The following is a 23,712-nucleotide window of genomic DNA, read 5'->3' as shown; positions in this document are numbered from 1 at the left end:
ATTATTTAAATAAGAGTCTGTTACAAAAAAAAACTACAGTGTTTGGATTTCCAATAACATGGATTCCACAAAACTTTTTTTTAACTTTTTATGCAAGCAATATTTTAATAGTTTACATTATTCATTTACAATATCACATTTTCTTGACATTTTGTGAGGTAATTGAATCACAACTTTAATTATAAGTCACATTCACTCTTATGATGAGAAGACACAGTGAACAAGAACTAAAAATGAATATGATCTGATTTCTTCTGGCACAGCAATGATACTATCAAACAGGCACTTTTATATCACAGTTGTCACACCTTCACAATCAAGTGCTGGTGTACATAGAACCATCAGCTTTTCTGAGCATAGATTCCTGAAAAAGAGAAATCCAGAATCTTTCAATTCAAAATTTCAAGCGAGATTTCGTTCTCAAAATATAAACACTAAGCCAAATATATTGAAAGTTGTTATAAATTTTAAGGCTATTGCTCCAAAAAGATTCAAAACAATAATACACAAACGTGTCTAAAACAGGCACTGGACGAAACAGAAACCTGTTTTGAATGGAACAAAAAATAGTTTTAAGGATAATTAATGTTGTTTTTTTCAATTACGGAAAACCTCTTTAAGATGGAAACTGTCTAACACGGAAACAAAAACACATTTGGTCAAATTAAAAAAACCTGCTGAAATGGGAAGAATTTTTGGCCAGGTGCAAGTTTTTGTTCTTTGGATGGGAGGAAGTTAGGTCACACTGTTTCCTCCACGTGTTCCAGACTCTGCCATGAAGCTGGGCTGGAAGAGATCTTGGCAACCAAAGCGCTTGAAGAGGCAAGCGCTTTGGTTCTCTGCAAGCGCTTTGTTGGCAACGGTATAAGTCCAGTGGCAAAGTTCTGGCATTCACTGTTCCCTTCCCCCCACCTTTTGTTAGGAAACTCTTTTACTTTTTAGAAGAATCATGAATGCTTATTATCTATCGGAACTGGTTCTGGAACTGGATGGGCTGGGGTGGAAGCAGATTTACTATTCAAAATTTAGTAAAAGCCTGTTAAACATTTCTATGATGAAAATGGTGACTTTTGTTAGAAAACACTCCTTTTTCTTGAAAAAATGTGGATAATTTCCATTTAAACTAGTTCAGGAGAGGAATAGGCAATGGAAACTGAATTGTTGTTCAAAATTTATAGTGATACCATGTTTTGGTTACTGTAGAGGTTTTCATTCAGTGTAGAGATTTCCACCAGCTGCAAAAACTGTGTATTGAATTTGAACAACAAAATGGAGTTTATAGAGGCAAAAAACAAAATTTAAGTGTTACAGAAAGATGTAGAATGTTTCGTTTTCACAAATTTTATTGCTTGTTGATCTGATTGTGACTACTTTTAGAAAGGTATGCGATAATTCACAGTTTTTTATTTCAAATAATAAAAATGTTTCACTTTTGAAGAAAACTAACTTTCCATTCATTGCTATTAGAAGTTTTATACTGAATTTTAACATTTAGTGAATTAAATATGAAATTTCAAATGTATAGTAATTTGAAACAACAAACATGAAAAAATTTAAAATAATGATATGCATATTATTAGGGTTATATTCTCAAAATTGAAGTTTTGCAAAATGATAGAAATAAATCACTGTATATATTTTTGTACGCGCCTTTATAAAACAGAAACCTGTCTAGAATGGAAAATAATTTCTATCTCTTGACATTTCATTTTATACAGGTTTCACTGTATAATATTAATGACAATGATATGATAAACATAAAAATAAATAACTATTAACCCCTTAACAATCACGCACAAGATATCTCATCCAAATGCAAATTTAAGAAATTCATCCCAGCTCTGTCTGGCTTTTTTACCTCTTTTCTCATCATCATGAAGCTTCGGGACTATTTCTATGAATGGAACTTGTTTTTTTCCTCCCCATTCTTTCTATACTCCTATTCAGTGATCTTTCCTCCACATATAATGTACCATTCTACTATATATATCAGGACTTGTGTGTGTGACAAATCTCAGGTGCCAGGTTGCCATGGCAATTAGAAAATATATATTGGTGCCTATAAATTTTTATTTGCAATTGCTAAATTTGAGTTTAATCTTTCACAGTCCAGAGGTTTTTGTCACTTTTTTGGCACAGTTCATACTTTATAATTCATCCTCCGCAATGTGGAAGCCCCCCCCCCCCCCCCCCCCGTTGTTTTCCCTTTGCAGTTTTTGTATAACTTATGATTTTTGATGAGAGAAAAGCCAAACTTAGTGGGGGGGGGAGGGCTTACTATTACTATTATCAAAAAGACAATTGTAACAATGAAGTACCATTGTTTCATGATGCGGTCATATGTCAAGTCCATCTCGACAGAGAACCGCAAAAGGTTAAGAATGGTATAAAATTTTCTGATTTTATGACAGTGCGTCTCAACATGAGAAGGGGATATAAAGTCCCGAAAAGTCGTAAAAACATTATTTCGAACCATATTTTCTTAAGCAAAAAATGCCTGGCTCCCAAGAAATTTGGCTGGTGACAAAATTTCTTTTTAATTTGCCAAGCCCTGATACATACAAGTTGTATATATATATATAAGAAATAGAACACGTAGGCAGAGGGTGAGGGTAAAAGAGAAATCTACTGTACTCTCTTATCTACTTATATACTGTTTTCTCCCCCCTCCCTTTCTAACATGTGAACAAAGAAACCAGTTTTATCGCTGATACTGCAAATATAAATCATTCAAATTTGTTGCCAAAAGCCCCTGCGTGAAGGGGTTAAATATAATATTCAGTCATTGAGGAAACCCTCCCCAGAGTGCCCCCACACTTGAAAATTATTATAGGAAACATAATGCTACCTTCACCTCTCAAATTATTTGAAACTAACTCAGACAGAATCAGTGTTGCCAACATGGTTGTGTTCCACCTATAAATCTAGTTTTTCTTAATGATATTTGGATGGGGAAAAAAATCTAGCTACAAAAAAAAACTAAGTTACATAATTATAATATCAATTTTATGGTTGTTAAAGATTCTAGTTCTTTTTTTTATAATTTTGGAAAGTCTAGCCAATTAATTTTTGTACTGTTGGGCAACACTGGAGAGGAATTTGGTGCAATTAAAAAACTACTGAATGATTTTTATAAAAACTATAATATATAAAATTTCTTAGAATGCAGATTTGAATTTGTGAGAACTCACAAATGTTTCATTTTGTTTTATGTAGCCTACCAAACCCCCAAAGCAGAATGCTTTGCATTGTACTGAAATGAGTCCTCAGCTGACTGGTTTCTACATTTTTCTTAAAATTCTTCCGGATTGTTCTGCAGTAGCACTGATTGTTCTGTGACATACATCACAGATCTTCTTTGAAAATGTGACTCCACGGAAAAAATAAAATAATTGTAAGGACAGAGTGCATCAAATATTGCTTCCACATCAGTTCATCCACTGACGAATGAACTAACAAAAATAATTGTTCACCAAAAACTCTTTTTGGATGCTGCAACACACTGTTTATCTCTCTCTGTATTTCGAATGTTTCATTGCTAATTATATTTAATTACATTTTTCTGTAAATGTTTATACACCTCCTTCATTCAATTATATGCATCATAAAATGATGACCCTCAAGAATTATAAAAATAATAAAAAAAAATGTATTAACATCAATGAAATGGCAAATTCAAAACTGAATACTATAAAATAGTATTACAACTCTACCTTCAGATTTCTCAATTTTTCGGAGTTCATAAAAAAGCTTCCTACAATCTTCTTTTAATTTTTCATTTTCCTCCTTCAGCTCTATCATCTTTGATAACTATATAAAAGAAGTTTTATTAAAACTACAAAATTTTGGCAACCAAAAAAAGAACTAAGTACTAAACAGTACTAATTCATGTTTCAAACATTTCTATACATACACTATATATTTTAATACAAATTTTTTAAATAATTTTTGTTGCATTTTTGGATAGACATTCAGAGAAAATAATAAACATTCAAAATTACGTAATTTTTCTGCTGGCATTAACACTAGAAGGACCACACTGGTCATTTTGACTGTTTTTGATCTCTTCGCTCAATTTTCATGACGAACCAGATTGTTTAGAATGTTGAAATTTTATTACTTTTCCTAAAAATGCTTAAATATTGTGCTGTCCAACAATCACAAATTTTTAAAAAAAATCAGCCAAGATATTTTTAGTTATACTTAGAAGGACCATCACCAGTCAATTTGACTGATAATGTTTTATAACCACTTTCAGAGCCAAACTCAGTAAATATTTCGTCAAATCATGGCATCAAATTACAACTAATATATATGCTTACTTTGGCTAATTAAAAGCATCATTAATGATCAACTAATTATAAAATAAAAAGACTTATTTGGCCAAAAATGTAATACAAATCACTGAATATTGTTTGAAAGCTAGTAGAAATTTAACAAGAGCCTTGCTTGAGCTAGTTGAACATTGTCAGAACATGCATGTGCACTATGAGGCCATTTCTTCCAGTGAAGTGTGTCTCCAGCTGTTTCGTTTGGCAACATATAGCTCAAAATATAATATATAGTATATATAATATAAGGAGCTATATTACTGTCATCTTGATGTAGCTAAACTTCATTTAAATTAACATATTGATGTAGCTGAACCTCATTTAAATTAAATCAGAAAAAAAAAAAGAAACCATGCTTTAGTGAATCAAGAAATGATAGTAGAGCCCAGCCCGTTATTATTGTCAACTTGATGCAGCTGAACCGCATTTGGATTAAATCAGAAAAAAAATTTAAGCATTTTTTAATGAATCAATAATGCTAATTTATTGTACAGCGACAGCCCTTGTAAAGATCACACACACACACACACACATTGAAAAACAAAGATGGTAATGAGGAAAAAAATCTCAGCTGGGTTTGAGGGAATTGAACCCACAACCTTCGCTACGCATGTAACCCAGGCTCCAATCACTGTACCAATTACGGATGTTGGATTCTTGTAGGATTAAGTATATCTATCATTAAATGTCGCCAGGAAATATGTTGGGGCCAACCAATAGTCGCCAGAAAAGTGCATGCCAATCATGCACATGCAAGTTCTGGCAGTGTTCAACATGCTGAACACTGCAGCAAGCCGCTTCAGAAATTTGAGCTTGTGATGATTGTTTTTCTTCATCAATACTTGTTGAAATACTGAAGCAGAATAATACTACCTCGGTAGGTATAATAATAACATATCAAAAAGAAATTCCGCGTGAAATTCAACAGGAACCCCTGTATATGAAACCCATTTGATGCTTTTACACATAAAGACGTTACATCTTGTGTTTTCTGGGTTAGGAAAAGTTATGTTCAATGCATTGAAATGCTGAAACATATATTCCCAAGTGAGAAAAAAATTACCAAAATAATTGAGTTTTACAATAAAACAAAGTATATTGTTGATGAGATGGCTCAGAAGTATTCCACACGCATATCATTCATTTGCCAGTATGCATTTTCCACAACATCTGATATAGCCTCAAGACATGCTTGGTAGATTTGTAGAAGTAAAAAAATCACACTGGTGGAGTTCATTTCCTTTATGTTTAAATTAGCTAAAAAGCTCACAGACCCTTATTTGTTCAGGAATCAGAATTTTGCTAACAACAAAAACAACAAGCACTACTGTACCACGAAAAAATATGTCAGGTCTTGCAATGCAATCATTTTTATAATAATAAATATTAAATGACAATAAAATCGATTCAATAAATTCTCAATGAATAAAAATTCTGTATGTGGAAATTGGGCTTCTAATGTACTGATGGTATTGAAAAGTGTAGAAAGTGTGATATGTGAATACAATTGAAATTGTACCGTTTAGAATGTAAATATTTTTTTATCAGTTATGCAACAAGGAACTTTTGCATAAGTATTATTCTCTTCAAACTTGAACCAAAACTGACCATTAAAAAAGCTATTTCTTCCAACTGATTTGTGTTTATTTTATATCAAAATGGCCTTTAAAATGGAAAGAAAATTGAAAAACATTAACTTAATTAATTAGTCAGCTACCTTTAAGCATACCTCAAGACTTTGAAAAAAAGAACCATTAAAACCATTAAGAAATTGGTACACATATGTGAGCCTCTGGAGCAAAAAAAGTTAAAAATAAAATTTAAAATATGAAATTTATTTGGTAAAATCCAAGTTTCTATATTATATCACTTACCTACACTCATATCTACATTTAAACACAAAAAAATCATGAAAATTAAGATTTCCTAATGTAAATCAACCTCCAATGATTTTGACTCTGGTATCAGTCCTTTGAGATAGAACTAAATGTCAGTCCTCAGTGGTGTATCAAGATTGGGAATGACCAAAAGAGTGATCTAAAGCATTAGTAAATGTATAAACGATCAAAAGCAAGTAACCTATAAAGCAAGAAACTATGTCAGACAGTGACCAAAAGAATGACCTAGAGCATGTGCACGTATATGATTGACTAAAACAGTGTGCAAGCACATGAGTGACCAAAACACTGTACGAGCGTACAAATGACCAAAACAGTGTGCTAGCATACGAATGACTAAAAGAGTGACTTAGAGCGTGTGTGAGTATGGGAGTGACCAAAAGAGTGACTCAGAGACATGGGTGTACTCGCAAAAGTGAGGGGTAGGCCAAGCAGGTTATAGCACCAGATAGCAAGTTCGAGGAAAGAGTAGTCAAGAAAATTCGATTAGAATGGGAGAAGGGCGGCAAAATTTGTGTAGCCCACAGGCATCAAAACCATAGATGCACCTCTGTCAGTCCTTCCAGTGTTAAGAATGCCAGTAAAAAAAATAAAAGTGGTAGGTAGGAATCATGCCAGGGTATGAAAAAATCATGACTTTTTTTTTTAAAAATCAAACAAAATCTGATTTTTTTATTTAAATCAGATTTTTTTCATTTAAATTAACTGACAGCTTACTAATTAAAACAAATCTTGTTAATTATTAAGAATGCATATTTTCATATCACTTACCTATTTTTTTCATCTTAATCTCTCAAATTTAATTCAGCATTAATTAATAAACTACAAATGAACTACAAGCAGAAAATATGGACATTAAAATCTGTTTTTGAAACATAAAATGTGTCATTGAGGCCAAATTAACTTCATCGATTAACCTTTTTCTCTGTATAGAAAAGTGCTTCTATCCATGAGGACTCCCTCCCTCTTAAAAGTGAATGCCTGGGGGTAACTTGGTATCACATATGGTGCAGGTTTTCTCAATTCCCTCAATGCACAACCAAAAGTTCATTCAACATCAACTGAATAGAAAACATATTCTATTGACAAGATTTTTTATTTTGCAATTGATGAATGCATTTATTATGTGTTTCTGACTTGCATGATGTTGCTTAATAATTTAAACATTTGTATTCTTTCACAGATTTAATGTTTTGGTAAAAAATGAATAAACTCTAGACTTTTTACTTTTTTTATTTAAGTTTCAAGTCCAACAATATTTATGGTTGGTCATTTATTATTATTTTGAATCAGCAATTAGGGCATAGAATTCAAGGCTTTATACAAAAAATAAATTCTCTTCTTCTTATCAGGGTAACCCATTGCAATGCATTGAAAATACTTAGTGCAGTCATATTTATAAGTACATCTCCCTATATTTTTCTGAAATTTTTTCCTTGCACAAAATCTAGAAAGAGAGAAGCTGTCTTTCTGCACTGTATCTAGGAATTAGATTCCTATCAATAACATACATACCACACACACACACACATTACATACGAGGTTACTTTTAATATCACTGAAGTTAATAAAAAGTGAAACTAAAATTTAAATTTTGTGATTTAAATCAAGCTGATTTAAATTGGCGTACCCTGTTAGGAGTACTTAGAAGTTTTGCATAATTGTCAAACTGTTTAAATTAAAATAATATACATAAAAATTATAACTACTTAATAAGTGATTCATAATGAACAGTTCATGTTTTTAATACAATTATGCTTTTAAAATATGAGTGTGAAGCCGGAAAACATAAATGAAAAAATACTCACATTTGGTACTTCATTTACTTTATTTCTCTTGGGTTGAAGTAACTTCTGCATTTCATTCACCTCATTGCTAATCTGCCAAAACATAGTTTTATCTTTCTCATATTCTTTTTTCAATATTTCAAGCCTTAGTTTCTGATGGTGAAGAACAGCTAAATGAAAATTGTGAAAAAAAAATACTTTGAATAAGCAACTGAAGAGCATATAGAACAGTGGTTCCCAACCTTTTCCCTTCCCGTACCACCAGAGCAATGTGATTTACCTTCCCGCACCCCCTTGGACAACATGTTTTTTATCTGTCGGAAAATTCACTTTTTTTTCTGTAATTGATTACATTAATTATCCAATAATTAAACAATAAGTAAAATAATTCATAGAAATTAATGTCTTTTTGGCTATGGCTAATATTTAATTTTGGCTTCATTTTTTTGAAAATTAATTCACAAATTGAACTAAAAAAAACTTACTATTTTTTAACATTTTTTGAGATTTGGAAAAAGATTCATTGAGCAGTTCCTCACTTATTGATTCCAGCCACAACAACTTTAAGCAACTGCTAATAACATGAGGCACCAATGTAAAGAAACCATGAAATAATTAAGTAAATACTGGTATTTTTTCTCAATCGAAATGGAAAATAAGTAGCATCGCTAAACAAAGAAAAACTTTTACAACACAAAATTCATATGACACATTTCTGTGAGCGGAAGGCAGAAAATGAGACATTAAAATATTGATACGATTCATATTTTTTATGGATTGAAAAATTAAATTTTTATCATCATTTTAATTTCCCTGAACTCCCGCTCTCCTGGTTGGGAACCACTGATACAGAACTGTTTTTTTAATCCTTCGCCCTAATATTCACGATCAATAACAAATGATAGGGAAGAATGGCCTCTTCATATCTTAATTTTATAACTTAGACATAAGGTATATGTGTCTGCATTTTGTAAAAAAAGCTCCATTCATACATGACCAGAATCAGCACTATTTGCACAATCTCTGTGTAGCTAATATATCAAGTTTTATAGAAATGGGTTATAGTTGCTTCATTAAATCTTTAAACTTTTATGCAATTTAAAATTTTTAATTATGTCAAGTATGCTTCTATCCACCTCATGGAGACAGTCACTCACAGTGATGAAAAAACATCACAATTAAAAATATTTCTAAGCATTTCAATTAACTGTTATATCTGATGTCTCCCAACAACTTTGGTCTTATTGCATAGGAAACATCTGTCGATCATACACCAGCCCTATAATGATTCCTAAAATACTTTTACACTTTTGTTACACACGACATACTACTCGTTATAGTTAAATATTGTCCAATAATGAGAAAAATGTGCTAAACATATAAAACTAACTTGAGGAGAAGCCAGCGATCAGCTTTTCAGGTTCTTAACACATTTTGACCATAAAATCTTTATGCAACACAATTATTTTCTATGCAATCATGTATTAATTTTACTTTAAGTTTTATAATATTTTTCATACTCAGATTAACATTTTATATGGTAATTGAAACAATTTGTTTTAATACGAGCGCTTTGTTAGAAAATTTTAGACCTATATATCATAGGTAAATGTCTTACCATCCTGGTAAGACATTTGTAATTAAATGTCAAAAAATATTTGAGAATATATAATATATAATATAATATATAATATATTTGAGAAAGATATTTGATATTATTTGGCGATCAATGAGGTGAAATAACAGCATTAATTACACGTACTTTAACTAAACAATAATTAGAGCATATTCTTTCAGTTTCTTCCACTGTCTTGGAAGAAATAGGTTTTTCCAGAAGAAACCCAATCCTGATCACACATAATGGACTTCTCATTATAAATAATAAGTATCTTCAACATGTGTGTTAACTTATTGATGGCACATTAACCCTTTAAAGGCACAGCAGGAAAATGTTATCTTCCCTTCAAAATATCATATCTTTTTTAATGAAGTAGGCTTTTCAGCAGGTGAATACTAAAGCATATATAGGAAAGTGTTCCATTGAGAAATCAACTTTCCAAAATTCTGGGCTTGTCAATTCTATAATAAAGAGGCTTCTAAGGAGGTGAGATATGCCTCTTAAAGGGTTAATGGTGATCCCTCAAAATGACATCTTTGCTATAAACTATACTTGACATATTGGACTTCTACAGTATTCTTTTATTATTTTTTGCAAAAATACAATTTTGGTGAATTTAATTTGAAAAAAATACAGCACTTCGTTAATACTTTGAAACTGTTATTGTTTTGCAGCATTAAACTGTTTGTCACTTCCTATTAATTACTATCAAGTTGGTGTTCTCTGTATACAATATATATATATATATCCCTACTTATGCTACCTAAAGTTGTGCAATTTCAGAGTTAGATTTTTTCTGCAAAAACTGCATATTGCTGAAATTCAATCACAGGATTATTCCTGAAATAGTAGAGATTATCAAGTGATAAACAAGTAAAGAATTGTTTCGATCCTGAATTTCGATCAGAATGTTATATGTGATGAAACTACGCTGATGTTTGAGTGGCTACAGTATATAAAGATATAAACTTTTGCTGAGATATAGAAATGGAATCCCAAGGTTTGTTTGTTATCTGTTATTTTCACAAAGAATGTCACAACGTCGTACCTGAAGTCCCAACACCAAAAAAATAAAATTTAGTGGAATTATTTAAAAAATAATTTGTTTAATGGGGGATGCTCTTTGATGACAGTGCACCTAATGTGTAACTTTCAATCAATTTCAACTCATGGCTGGAAGTTTTTCTTTCCTCCAAATATAACCTCTTTTCTTTCAATAGGCCAATGTGTTATTAAGACATTCAAAGCATTTAACACATAACTTTCATTTGCATAGATTTCAGGGGAATGCAGTCTCTTTTACCAGACTGAATTGTAGTCAAACTGCAAGTTTAATTTCATGAAACTATAGAAGAATAGGCTTATTGTACCATTACAGTCATCATAAGAAAGAAAAAGACAGGTGATCTTTCAAAAAATTTGGTCCCAATTTTCTAATATTTAGTATATATATTGGCATTTCTACAGAAAATTGTATCCCGATTTACGTGGTTGTCGTCGGTACCATCTATCTTGTAACTTTGGAGTATTACTGTATATGAATAAAAATAAGTGAGAATGATCAATTATATTATACTTAGAACGTTTTGTTTCATCTATATTTAATCCATTATCTCAATTACTCTCATAATTTCATAACTGCTGTCTGAAAATTCTTTCAAAATAGAGTGTGTTTAAAAGTACAAAAAATAACTTTATATGGTGGTCAAAAACAATTTCTTTTCCTTCAAATGTTTTTGATAAATTTTTCCTCTGTCACTCATAGCTTATGTATTATTAGCATTTGACATTTAACACATAAATATTGAGAAAAACATTGATGTTCAAATTCTTTTCAGTCTGTGTGAACTTTAAACTGTATGATATGATAGTGAAAAAGATAACCCTACCTTGAACATAAGGTTGAATATTATTCCTATTTTTGTCATCAGGTAGATTTCCATGAGTAGATTTACCCACATCATTGTTATTTCCAAGATTATGAGTCTTTGGATTGGAGGAGTGATTCTTTGAATGGGAATATGGAATAAATGTTCTGATTGTGTTATTTTTTATCGGAAAAGACTCTGTGTTGAGCATGCTAAAACAATCTGATTTTTCACAATGCTTTTCAGGAATGACAGACTGATATAATGGCAAACTTGAGTATCCAGAAATATTTCTTGCTGCAGTACTGTTTGGTAACATTGTCTCAGAGTTAACTAGATTTTTCTCCCTGTTGTCATGTAAAGATATTTCACTAGAAAATTTTGTCCTCTGGGCACTAAAAGTTGTCCCAAGAGACGTGAAAGAAATGTGGATACAAGAATCATAATTCTGTTTGTTTTTTGGAGAAACTGTTGAAACATTGTTTGCTGCAGCAGATATCTTCACTGAAGGCATATTAGGGGTGTCCGGTTGAAGTTCAAGATGAATTGAGGTCACATGTTGTCTTGAACTTGAAATTCGAGATGCAGAAGCACATATAGCAGGCTCAGGTAGGATAGTTCTTTGTGAGCAAGGTGGACTAGGTATGAAGCTTAATGAAACCTTGTGTTGCTTGGAAGATGTGTTTGATCTTACATGATGACATGACGCAAGATTATTCTCACTCCCCAATGATGATCCTCTCTTCACAAAGAGATTCTCCTGCTGAATTTTTGATGGAAGACTCAGTGTCTGAGATGGAAAATCAGTTTTTTTATGGTTTGGTGCAGAAAAAACTTGTGTTTGTCTATTGATGTCATCGAATGCCAAATTAGACTTCAGCTGGTGATTCAAATGACTATTTACAAATATAACTTTCTCTGAAAGTTTTGACTTTTCACGCATAGTCTCTTCCGGAACTTTTTTCAAGGAATAATAATTCTGCATACCAGTTTTACAAATGGGAGCAGTTTCAGCATTATCACACACATCTTGTTGCAACTTCATATTACTGGTACAACAATAATTTTTACGGTTTACATGAGAAGAAGATAAATATTCTGAAAATGACTGTTTGTAAAACTGATACTTTTCTCTTTCTTTTTTAAGGTGATGAATACACCTCATATAATCATTTGGCCACTATTAAAGAAAAACAAAATATAGGTTATCTTATTTTTTTTTCTCGTCAAAAAGAAATGTATAGTCAAATATTTAATGGGAAAAAGTTTAAGTGTTAAAAAAAATACTCCAGATCCAGAACTCAATGCATTTTCTTTCATGCAACTCTTCTTGAAATAAGTTTATATTTCAAATAATTAACATCTATAGAAAATTGATTCATTTACAAATAAAAATATACTAAACACTCAGTTTTGACCCTGGAAAAAAAGTTATTTTCAGTTAACATACAATGAAACATGAACATGATAAAAGAGAAAAATAATCAATTCAGTCATTTCATTTTTTGCTGATTTTTTTTTGTTAATACCCAATTCTCTAAAGATTAACTATTTGATGATTTCATTAGTGATCTATAAAAATATCTATGATAGCTCATCACTTCTTGCATAACTCAGTAGGATTTTGACTAATGGACAATACTAATATAAGGGTCATTTTCATGAAATTGGCCTAAATTGTGTCCCCAGCAGTTTACATTAAATATATTTGACACAGAACTTTTCAGTTTCTGAAAAGCTGCCACTCCGTTTTTAATTTTTTCCTCAATAGATTTTTAAATTTTGTTTAAAAAATTTTCATTTATTAAGAAAATGTTCTTCTGGCTAGTCTCCAACCAATTTTCCAAATTTTAAAATGATAGCTTTCTATCCTAAAACAAAAAAATATATCCTTTTTTAATTCCACCATATTTTTTCAGGACTAGTATATTTTCATATTTAATCTTTTTTATAATTTTAAATATTTTTTATCAATAGTTAAATTAGAAATCTGTTGTCGCCCGTAAACTTGACAAGAAAGGAACGAGAAACACAAATAAAAAATAAATAGAAATTCAATTGACACAAAAATAGTTCAGAGTATCAGTGCTTGCCCAAGTTGAAAATAAGCTGCCAAAATAGATAGAACATGTTGCCATTGTAAAGCATAAATATCAAGTTAAGTGCTGGGTTGTGAATAAATGGAACAGCTTACCTCCACGGGTTGTGAATTCTAGCACAATTGGCACTTTTGAAAAGAAATATGATAAACATATAGGGATAAATCGAGAAGCTATCCATACTTAGATGAGACAACCATAAGTTTGTATTTATATTTTATTTATATTTTACTGTATATTTATATTTTATCATAATTATCGGTTTCTTATTGCTCTTATTAAGCTGCTGTATTTTTAATGTAGTTTTGATATAGATTCAACATCCATATTTTTTATGGGCATCTTTTCTCAGCCACCTTGTTGAGCATTTTGCCTGTTGTGGCCTTTGTATTTGTATTTGAAACAGGCGAAATGCCTCATTAGATTTGCCTATCTTTTAACATGATTAAAATTAAATTAATGTTTTTCACCATGAATTTTTAACAAACTTCATTGCTGACTATATTTTATTTATCAGCAGGTAAAGGGTACCTAATAATTTTTTCGGATTTTTTGATTGCCATTTATATTTTATAACTTTTTTTCCCTCTTTTGTTCAATTTCGTGAGAATGACCTATAATCAGGGCTGGTTCTTGATCTTGCAAACTACAGAAGGTGCCAACTGAAGGAGGCATTTTTAGGGCACCAACTGAAGGAGGGTTCAACTTTTTAGGGCACCAACAGAAGGGAAGTGGTGATTTTTTATCCTAAAATATTATTAGTTCACACTTGAAAAATGTCCAGAACTGGCCTTGCCCATAATTAACTTTTTATTCTTTTCTTTAATCTTAATATACAAATATAAAGGCCTTTAAATCTAAATTTTGGGAAATTGGTATTTCAAAAAAATAAAATTAATGCAGTATTGAGATAGAGAGAAGTTCTAAGAATTAAAGGGGGAAAAAAATAAATGTATAAAAATGGCAAATAAAATGATACATTAGATCCTAACAATAGTGTTGGACCTATGAATACTGGAAAGATTATTAGCATATAATTTTTTTTTTTTCACATTTATTTTTCCTTTTTTTTTGGTCCCAGGTAAAATTATTTATTCAAACAATATCAAAATATTGTCCGCATTCTTGATCCATTATACTATGTTTAATTCCATCACAGTAATCCTAATGTCTAATTCATAAAAAATTCATTTAAAAATTTAAATATGACTTGAGTTTGACTAAAAGCTATTTTGGTAAAAAAAAGTAATAACCATTATATTTATTAGCTATAAGAAAGATCCACTAATATCAAATTATTTCCATATTTATCAAAATTTAAACAATATTTACAGTTAAATAATAATAGATTTTCAAGTAAAAAAATTTATGACAGAGTATCACCTTATGAATGGTCTTTCTGATAATATCTTCAGGTAGCTCAGGAAATATTCTTTTCATCTCAAAAAAAAGATGCATACCAGCAATGTCTCTGCTTGCCATTACTGCCAGCAGCAAAACTTTCATCTGTGTTCTAGCTATTAGCGTATAAAACAAATTTGTAGGGAAGAAATTAATAACAATATTAATTATGAACAAGGTCTGGATATTGTTGGCATAAAAAATCCTAAAAACTTACCATACAAAATGGCCTAAATACTTGAAAAAATTAGTTATAAATAACAAAAATGCCCTAAAAACTAAGAAAAAAAACTATTAAAATAGCAAAACAAATTTCTTAGAAAACAAATTCTGTTTTAAAGTGGAAATTTTTTTTTTTTCATAGTATTAAAAATTGCAGTAAATTAATTCTTAACACTATATTTCATCAAAAACTGCCAATGGAATTTTTCAAATAAACAATTTCTAATTTATGAATGAATTAAGGAAATCTAAAAGACAAAATAAAAAATTTCTATAAGTAAAGTTTCAAAGCTAAGCTTCTCCCAATCAACAATTTCAAAATTGTTAGACATTCCTATCAAAACGTCAGAAATTTTTCCAAGTCCACTGTTTTCTTTTTCATCTCTGTTGAATTTCCTAAGAAAAAAAACTAGGCAACTTTTTTTTATAATTTAATTAAAAAGAGATGCATTGCTTCTTGCATCACTTATTTGTATCTTCCTTTATAGATAGCAGGCAAAGTTTAGCAATTGATTTTGAATTTGGGAAGAACTAGTCAACATCAAAATGAAATACTAGTCAACATTTAAATATAAGCTGATTTGATTTAGAGCATGCATCAGTTAATTGGTGCTCCTCTTCTGATAATGGCAACATATGATGCTTGTGACACAAAAAGGTTGAAGATTCCTACACATTACATGACCTTGGTGATGCATGAGAAAACATGATTATTCAAGTCCAAAATTAAAAAGATTTCAAACTCATCACGAAACAATGCTATTCTTTCTTTTCTCACTATGGTTCATTCCTTAAAATGTTCCAATACATCAAGCACAAATAGTGAAAGTTGCACTGGAAAAATGTTCTGAGAATTAAAAAAAAAAAGAATAACATTCATAGTTCACTTACAGATTCATCATCAGTATAAAATAAACACCTTCAATTTGCTAGTATGTTATGACAGTAAAACTCTCAACAAGGAATTTTAAATATACAATGAAACAATCAATTCATCTCATCGCAATGAGATTTCTTTATATTAAGAAACTTTGGTCAGGTAAAAATTTTTTCATGCTTGTCATTGATAGCAAAACTGTCTCTTAATAGCAAAACTAATATCCAGTTATCTTTTCTTTTCTAATGCATTTTTCTACATTTTATAGGGTGAAAGCAAAAAACAAAATTAAATTATTTCAATCTATTCATAAAAAGTAAAAGAAAGCATTACACATTTATGAATTATCAAATTTCTATATTTATTTCTCTTTCTAGCAAACTGTATAAATTGACTTACAGCATAATTAATATAATAAATAATTTCATTTGCATTAACTTACTATAATCATTTTTTCGGATAGATTGTTCCAACTTTTATTTTTGTCGTGAATTGTGGCCAATTAAAACACATTTTAATATTAATTTTAGAACAGAAAACTTCATTTGAACAGCGAAATTGGACAAAAGAGACGCCACACAACAAGTCACGTACTAATTCGCATCTCTCCATCAGCTGATCATTTTTCCCCTGCTGATCTTCTTTATCCTTCTCTACTCTTGCATCCCATCATCCCACCCAGAATTCCTAGCGAATACCACAGGCATTACTGGATAGCTACGTCTAGTAAAATCATAAGCTAACCATATTTCTTCCAAAATTATGATGTCTATTCAAAAAGCCTTGGGGTTCTCAATACTGGAATTAGAGAGAAAAAGAAAACCCATTAATCATGACAGTTATATGAGATAAATACAAATATTTTTAGTCATTTTATAATTATCATAACACAGTTTTAATACGTAGAGGACGATGTCTCCACCTCTTGTTACGAAAAATTCACCGCTGCCTCCACTGAGGACTCGAACCATTAAGAAATATAAGTATAAATATAATACCTTATTTCCCCTCTAAGCTCGAACCCCTATTGCTTGTGAGCCGTACGAGTGTTTTACCACCAAGCTATGAAGACAAAAGGAAGAACGCTAAGCGATACAGATATAATATTGCTAAGGATGGTGTTCTCAAACGGTGCACCGCTCGGCGGCTGCTCTGCAAAGGTTTTTCGTAGAAAGATCCTTTGTTAAACTGCTTCGGGAAGCTGCGGATAAGCATTGTTTAAGAAAGGAGCGCCACGGGCGAAAAAAGTTTGAGAACCCGCGCTATACAGTAATATAACGCTGCAAGGAAGAAATATTCTATCTGCCTTCATAGTCTAGTGATACATCCCTCGTATGCATGCAAAAGACCGGAATTCGAGTCCCCCGTGAATTTTCTTTCCAAAAAAATCAGCATCTCTACTTAAAGCCAGTTTTTCCGTACACCTTTTACATAATAACTGTGCTCAGATGTAAAAATGTTATGTCACTTTTTTTAGTGTCGCGATGGCAAATTTGTATATACAGTTGAATCCCATTGTAACGAATTCCAACAGACAAGAGAAGTCACTTCCTAATAACGAAATTTCGTTATAAGGGAATTCCACTTTTCACTAGGAACAATGTAAACATATTATAACATATAATTACATGTATGTAAACCCTGGTCGTCTCAAGACCATCATGGGCCCCCTGGCCAAGTGATTTATTGCGAGGCCCTACCTATCAGATTCTCGAAAATTTCAACCAGATCTCATTTTGTGTGGCCTTTAATTCGCTTAAGGCTGCCCGGGTTGACCACTGAGCTATAAGGAAAGTTTACTTATAGCTCAGTGGGGTTGACCGTGACCTTCGAAAGTAATAAAATAAGTAAATAAAAGTAATAAAGTAATGTCACTCACGTAGGTCACGGGTTGACCCATGCGTTAAGACGGCACTGATGCATACTTATCTGGGGGAAGTAGAAAAGTTTTCAATAAAACGAGGTCTTCACTATAACGGTATTCGTTAAAACGGGAATTAACTTTTTTATTGCCAACATTCGATGCTGTGGCTTTCTCACTAGTTACAATTTTCCTCCGCTGTTTCCTCAAAAACTGAAAGAGAAAGACGAAATTTTACCACCTCCCAAAATTTTACCGAACGGGACTCCATAACGCGAATAACCCAATTTTATGGAAAAAGTGACAAAACATTTTGCCATCTGAGAACAAATATTATAATGACATTCAACCCTCGGTTTACGAACTTATTAATTCGTTCCTGAAATCGTGTATACCGCCTTCTGTACCTCGCCTCTTAAGCTGGGTTGACACTCATAGAACTGCACAGAATTCCGAAGAGCAAAAAAGTTTTGAGGGTGTGGCTGCGCAAAATCGACCATTAAAAAATTGCCTTCGCTATACTAGCCCCCCTCCTGAAAAATCAGTTTTTGCTTTTGTGGAATTCTGAAGATGTGGACCCGGCTCAAGATATACATACTGTCATGGTCCCCACATAGGGGGGGCTGACAGGGCTCTAGCCCTGGGGCCCGGGACGATTATCAACATTTTTTTGCTTTTGCACGCTTTAAATAACTACAGAAGGGGCCCGCAAAAGATCCCAGCCTTGGGGCCCCGCTACAGGATGTGGGGGCCATGCATACTGTAGCAATATAAATAGCAACAGGCTTGCAATTTCTTTGCTCGAGGAAATATGGTCAGCCTAGTCATATTCATGGGTGAGCCCGAGACAATTCTCTATTTTTTTTTTCTGTTTCTTCACGCTATAAATTTAATATGGAAGGGCCTGTGAATGTGAAATGTCCTGTCTAGGGGGCTCGCCAAAGATTTCAGCCTAGGGGCCCCCGCCGCACTGGGATGTGGGGGACCATGCTCATACAGTTACTTTTCTTGAGTTCTGATCATTCATCTCATGGCACTTGTTTGTATGTTGAATTGAAGAACAAAAAAGATCCTTTTATAAAAAAAGTCGATATATATATATATATATATATATATATATATATATATATATATGCAGATTCTTTTTCCTTTCTCCAGTTTTATTTTGGAGTGCCGTGAATCATAGGGACTTTCCACCGCGTGCTTTTTTTTTATATTTTTCGTATAAAGATGGCAGTTGTTGACATTTTATTTTTTTTAAATTTCTCAAGAGAGGGAAACATCTGCTGTTGAGCCTTTTCCTTCTTCCAATAACATTTTCCCTATGACGATACTTATATATAAAGACTTCCTTCAATTACGTAGTTTTTAACGAACAGTAGCAAGCACGTTTTTAGTTTTATTTCTTTCCCCGTCCCCTTTCTCCAGTCTTTTTAATAGTGTATTTATTTTGTTTTCAATCAACTCTCTGTGATGAGTAGGGAATTGCTGATTGTCGCGCGATTATAGTTTATTATATTTTTTGCTGGAGAATCATTTTCTTCCTTTTTTTTTCCCCTCCCTTCTCCTCGGAATCAAACTTTGAACTTCTTTTGAGTAGATTAAAAGTGATTCCACAATATTATTATACCTGTTGCATCCGAGCTGCATTTTTTTCCCCCTTCTCTTTCTCTCTCGATTGATAAACATAACGCCACTGGCCAAAGTTCAGCTCTACTCCCACTCTGTTACAAACAGTGCCAAGGAAAAATTACATAAAAAAAAAATTGGAAGAAGGAAAAAACTGCGACATATGATATAATTAAGGAGCGCTCGTGTAGGGAAAAAGAAAGGTGAAACACACACACGCAATGTCTATTTGTATTATTTATTGATGTTGAAGATTCGCGAATTTCTAAAGGGGAAAACTTTTTCAATTTCTACTATTTTAGCAGTTTTTATTTTTCTCCCTCTTGGAAAATTTTCTTTAATAAACTTCTTCAAAGAATTTCAACAGGGTATGTATCGCATACAAATTTATCCTGCTTTTTGTCATTATATTGTTTTCGTGAGTATGGGACCACAGTATTAACTGCATGGTGAATGTTTCTTTTTCGTTGAAGTTCATATATATATATTTTTTTACTTATTATTTAAGTTTTGTTGAAATCTTATCTATAAATAATGTTATTGACTCGGTTATTGTAGTACATTAGTAAAAGATATTTTTCTGGTTGTTGGAGGTGTATTTAGAGGGTAGGGGCTAAGCGGGTTATAGCCCAAGGTTGAAATCCTAACTGTGATGCTGGTCGTCCTCTAGAAGCAGAGACAGGTCGCAGTTTATTCGCGAGACTTTTATAGTGGTCTTGTGCATACACATTACTTTTTCAGAGACTTGTTCTCGCTCCTAGTAACTTCCAGCGAACAGTCGCATAAATAGTGTTATACCAAGTACAGTCTGTCCTTGGTATTCGTGGGTTTCATATTCTCTTTCCTAGTTATCAGGAAAACACTGTTGCAGTGATAATTTTTGTATCGGAATAAAATATTAATCATGAACAATAGGAAAGACTCTGAAAACCATTTTCCCGAATTAGTTTAAACCTTGTTTTGTTCTGGAAGTCTGAAGGTAATCCCAGTATCCAAAAGGACCATTCAAAGTTTTTTTGGATACTGGGTTAGGGATCATTCAAGTATTACGTCAGCATCAATGGAGAGAGGTTTCTGATTTGCTGACTTTTGATGACGAGGGGAGGGTTTGGATAATGCTTACGTCATCAACCACCCTTTATGAAATATTTTTAATGACATCTTACTTGGTGTGCCAAGAAACGAGAAAACCTTTACATAGTTTGTGGGCACTTGAAGTAACTCCTCCAATTCATAAATACCCTACAGAGCCACTTTAATGATCTCTTAAATGTTTCATGGATCCAAGTGATCTGGAACTGTGTCACGGATCGCTCAAGTGTTCTGGAACTGTGTCCCGAGTCATTTAAGTGTTCTGAAAATGTGCCAAAAGCCACTTAAATGCTCTGAAAATGTGCCAAAAGCCACTTAAATGCTCTGGAATTGTACCACTGGACACTTAAGGGACCTGTAAATATGCTGCTTAAGTTTAGGAGGGCATTATATGAATGAATAATTATAACTTATTAGATTTGAGGAGGGCAGGCCACATCAGATAACCCCCAGGGCCATATTTGGTCTGCAGGCCAAGGGCCTTTATGTGCAATTTATCATTATATGACTTAGAGGGTGGGTCGCAATGAATTTATTAATGATAAATTTTGAGTTCCTACCCTTCAAATAACATTGAAATAAACAGAAATTGATTATAATAACATATAAAGGTATTTTCTTCCGAGATTTCAATTTTAAAAAAAAATAGTTTTTTGCATTAAAAAATAAATTCTTTATTGTTTGGGGGCCCTCCCTATGCACATCTGTACATGCGCCCCATGTATATCTCTAATCCCACCAATATGCATTGGGATTTAGAGGGGCAGAGCTGATAACGAAATTTTGCTGATAAGAGGGGAGGAAGGTCAAAAATGGCTAATACTTGAACGGCCTCTTATTTCCCTGAACACTGTGGTGTTTAAGTCTTCTATATGCCTTCCATATATGCCTCTGGCATTCAGCTACTTGATTGGATGTTATGTGAGCATTTATGGCAAACTATAAATATTACTCGATGATGGTTGTGCAGACGAACAAAGAAGATGTAAATGCTGGAAACAAACTCAAAGTCACAAATGATTTCACTGATGCCATCTGTGTTATTGCTAGAGCGGTGGAAGCTGTAGAGATGGGAAACAGTTATCTCGTGTTGGGAGAAGACAATATGTGCCTGAGGACATATTGTATTTCTACGTAGCTAACCAAAAAGGTTATGAAAGACATTGTCACATTAGCGAAGCAGGAGGGGCACAGTAGCCCAGGTCAATAAGATACTCGCCTAAAGTACCAATAGTATAAGAGTCCTAGAGTGCAAGAACCTTTATCAGTAAGTGACCAAAATAAAGACCTAGAAAGTTTGTAAGCATGGGAGTGGCAAAAAAGAGTGAAGTTACCTGAAAACAGTAAACAAAAAAAGTGACCTAGAGCTAGCATACGATTGATCAAAAAAGAGTGACCATGAGAGAGTAAAGGCATGTGATTGACCTAAAATAGAGTGAAATGCCAGGTTAGCAAGTGACTCTAGAGTGTGAAGTGCTGGGTCAGTCAGTGAGCCCAAAGCAGAATATGCTGAAATCTGCGGTAAACATCACAGAACAATCTGGAAGAATTTTCAGAAAATTTTAGAAAACTATTATGGGAATTTTACTGCAGAATATTTCCAGTCAGCTGAGGGCTCATTGCAGAACAATTCAAAACATTCTGCTGTAGGGTCAGTGAGCGAGTGACCCAGAGAGTGTATAAACATGTGAGCAACCAAAAGAATGATTTAGAAACAGGCATATTTATGAGGGAGGGAGGGAGGGATAAGTGGGCTATAGCCTAGGGTAGACAGACGAGTTTGATACCCGGTTTGTCTTTGTTAGAAACTTTCCTGACATGGGTACATCAGAAATGGCAACATGACTACTGAAAAAAATTGCTACTGCAGGGAGTCCCACACAGTGGGGTTAGCGCACCAACCTCTTGGTGAGTATAAAAAAAGGCTGCCATTTGGTATCAATCAGCAATAAATTGTAGGTCCTGGAAACCCAGTGAGCAGGAAATGACAGTGGGGCGATAAAAAAATCCAGGGCAGTCAATTTCAGGAATGAGTGGTCAAGAAAATTAGGCTAGTACAAATAAAGAGTGGCAAAATTTGAATAGCCCACTCGCAGCACAACCGTAAACCCTGTTAAGCTGTTTGTTATGCCGATATGAACCTTTAGGAAGAAAAAGTGAGCTATCTCCTCCAGGAATCAAACCCAGATTCTCTTACATATCAGGCAAGTGTGCTATCTATACACCAGAGACACCCAGGGCCTGTACCTCATAAGTTCTGGCTCAGTAGTATTCTTCAAGGTGTAAGCAAAGAAAGGGGCATGTGTGTGTCTGGGCCATTCCAAAAATACAAAAAGGTAGCCAATTTTAGTGCCCTGGAAAGTTTGTGGGCCCTTGAGACATAACCTTCCGTTCTTTAAAACCCACATTAACAGTTTGCTGCCCTAAGTGGTGACATGGTAGCCTCCCTTAACTGCAGCAAAGATCCTGTGGGGGGTAACAGTAAAGAGCAGTGATTCTTAACTGGGGATGCCCGTACACAGGGGGTACGGGGGAGAATTTTTAGGGGGGATGCAGGATATAAAAAAAAATTTTAACATTTGATTGATTATTCAGGAAAATTGAAGTGATGATAAAAATTGAATTTCAGATTCTTAAAAAAATATGAATTATACAGCTATTTTAACACCTTATCTTTAAGTTAGAAACTTCTTGTATAAATGTATCACATGACATTTTTTTGCAAAAGTTGCTTTTTTGATTAGGCATTTGTACTTTTTTCCAATTAGATTAAAGAAAAAAATTACCATTAATATAATCAAAATATTTTGCAACTTATTTACATTACTGTACGTCGTGCTATTAGTATGGTGTGCTTAGATTTAATATTGTCGTGAGCATAACTCAGGAGGAAAAACGTTAGAAAGTTTAATCAAGTGCCAAACAAATATATATACAGGTTACAGGGTGTCCTGTATGTCGTAACTCTGCCTTTATCTCAACAGCCATTCATCATAGAAGTATGGGTTTCAGTTTAAAAATTTCTTATT

The 23,712-nt window shown here is 32.8% G+C and overlaps 2 protein-coding genes across 3 annotated transcripts in view; one reads left to right on the top strand and one right to left on the bottom strand.

Annotated features, from left to right (window-relative positions):
* Nucleotides 1-75: 75 nt before the first annotated feature.
* LOC149076793 (uncharacterized) lies at nt 76-16,890 on the bottom strand. The gene is made up of 6 exons (XM_089244469.1): nt 16,544-16,890; nt 14,985-15,118; nt 11,524-12,682; nt 8,038-8,186; nt 3,714-3,810; nt 76-364 (listed from the first exon to the last, which is right to left on the bottom strand). Exons 2-6 carry the CDS (start codon nt 15,105-15,107, stop codon nt 342-344), a joined length of 1,551 nt encoding a protein of 516 aa, XP_089100595.1. The 5' UTR covers nt 15,108-15,118; nt 16,544-16,890; the 3' UTR covers nt 76-341.
* Nucleotides 16,891-19,201: 2,311 nt separating this feature from the next.
* The window catches only part of LOC149076792 (1-acyl-sn-glycerol-3-phosphate acyltransferase delta-like), a 31,256-nt gene continuing 26,745 nt past the window's right edge, over nt 19,202-23,712 (top strand). The window contains exon 1 of one of the 2 annotated variants that reach the window (XM_089244467.1): nt 19,202-19,959. The gene's annotated coding sequence lies outside the window, so the exon portion shown is untranslated. The remainder of the gene's footprint in view (nt 19,960-23,712) is intronic. The other variant, XM_089244468.1, reaches the window with a different exon arrangement.

The sequence above is a fragment of the Pholcus phalangioides genome, unplaced genomic scaffold, assembly GCF_987345545.1.
Source record: "Pholcus phalangioides strain wild (caught in Gottingen) unplaced genomic scaffold, Ppha-v1.0 ptg000015l_1, whole genome shotgun sequence".
NCBI lineage: Eukaryota > Metazoa > Arthropoda > Arachnida > Araneae > Pholcidae > Pholcus > Pholcus phalangioides.
The sequence above is the reverse complement of the archived record's forward strand: the minus strand, read 5'-3'. Positions and strand labels throughout refer to the sequence as shown.

Excerpts from the sequence above, each read along its gene's own strand:
- LOC149076793 (XM_089244469.1), bottom strand. The coding sequence starts at position 15,107 with ATGAAAGTTTTGCTGCTGGCAGTAATGGCAAGCAGAGACATTGCTGGT. Across the intron at positions 12,683-14,984 it reads TCAGAAAGACCATTCATAAG|TGGCCAAATGATTATATGAG; the intron begins GTGATACTCTGT and ends TTTCTTTAATAG. Across the intron at positions 8,187-11,523 it reads TATTCAACCTTATGTTCAAG|CTGTTCTTCACCATCAGAAA; the intron begins GTAGGGTTATCT and ends ATTTTCATTTAG.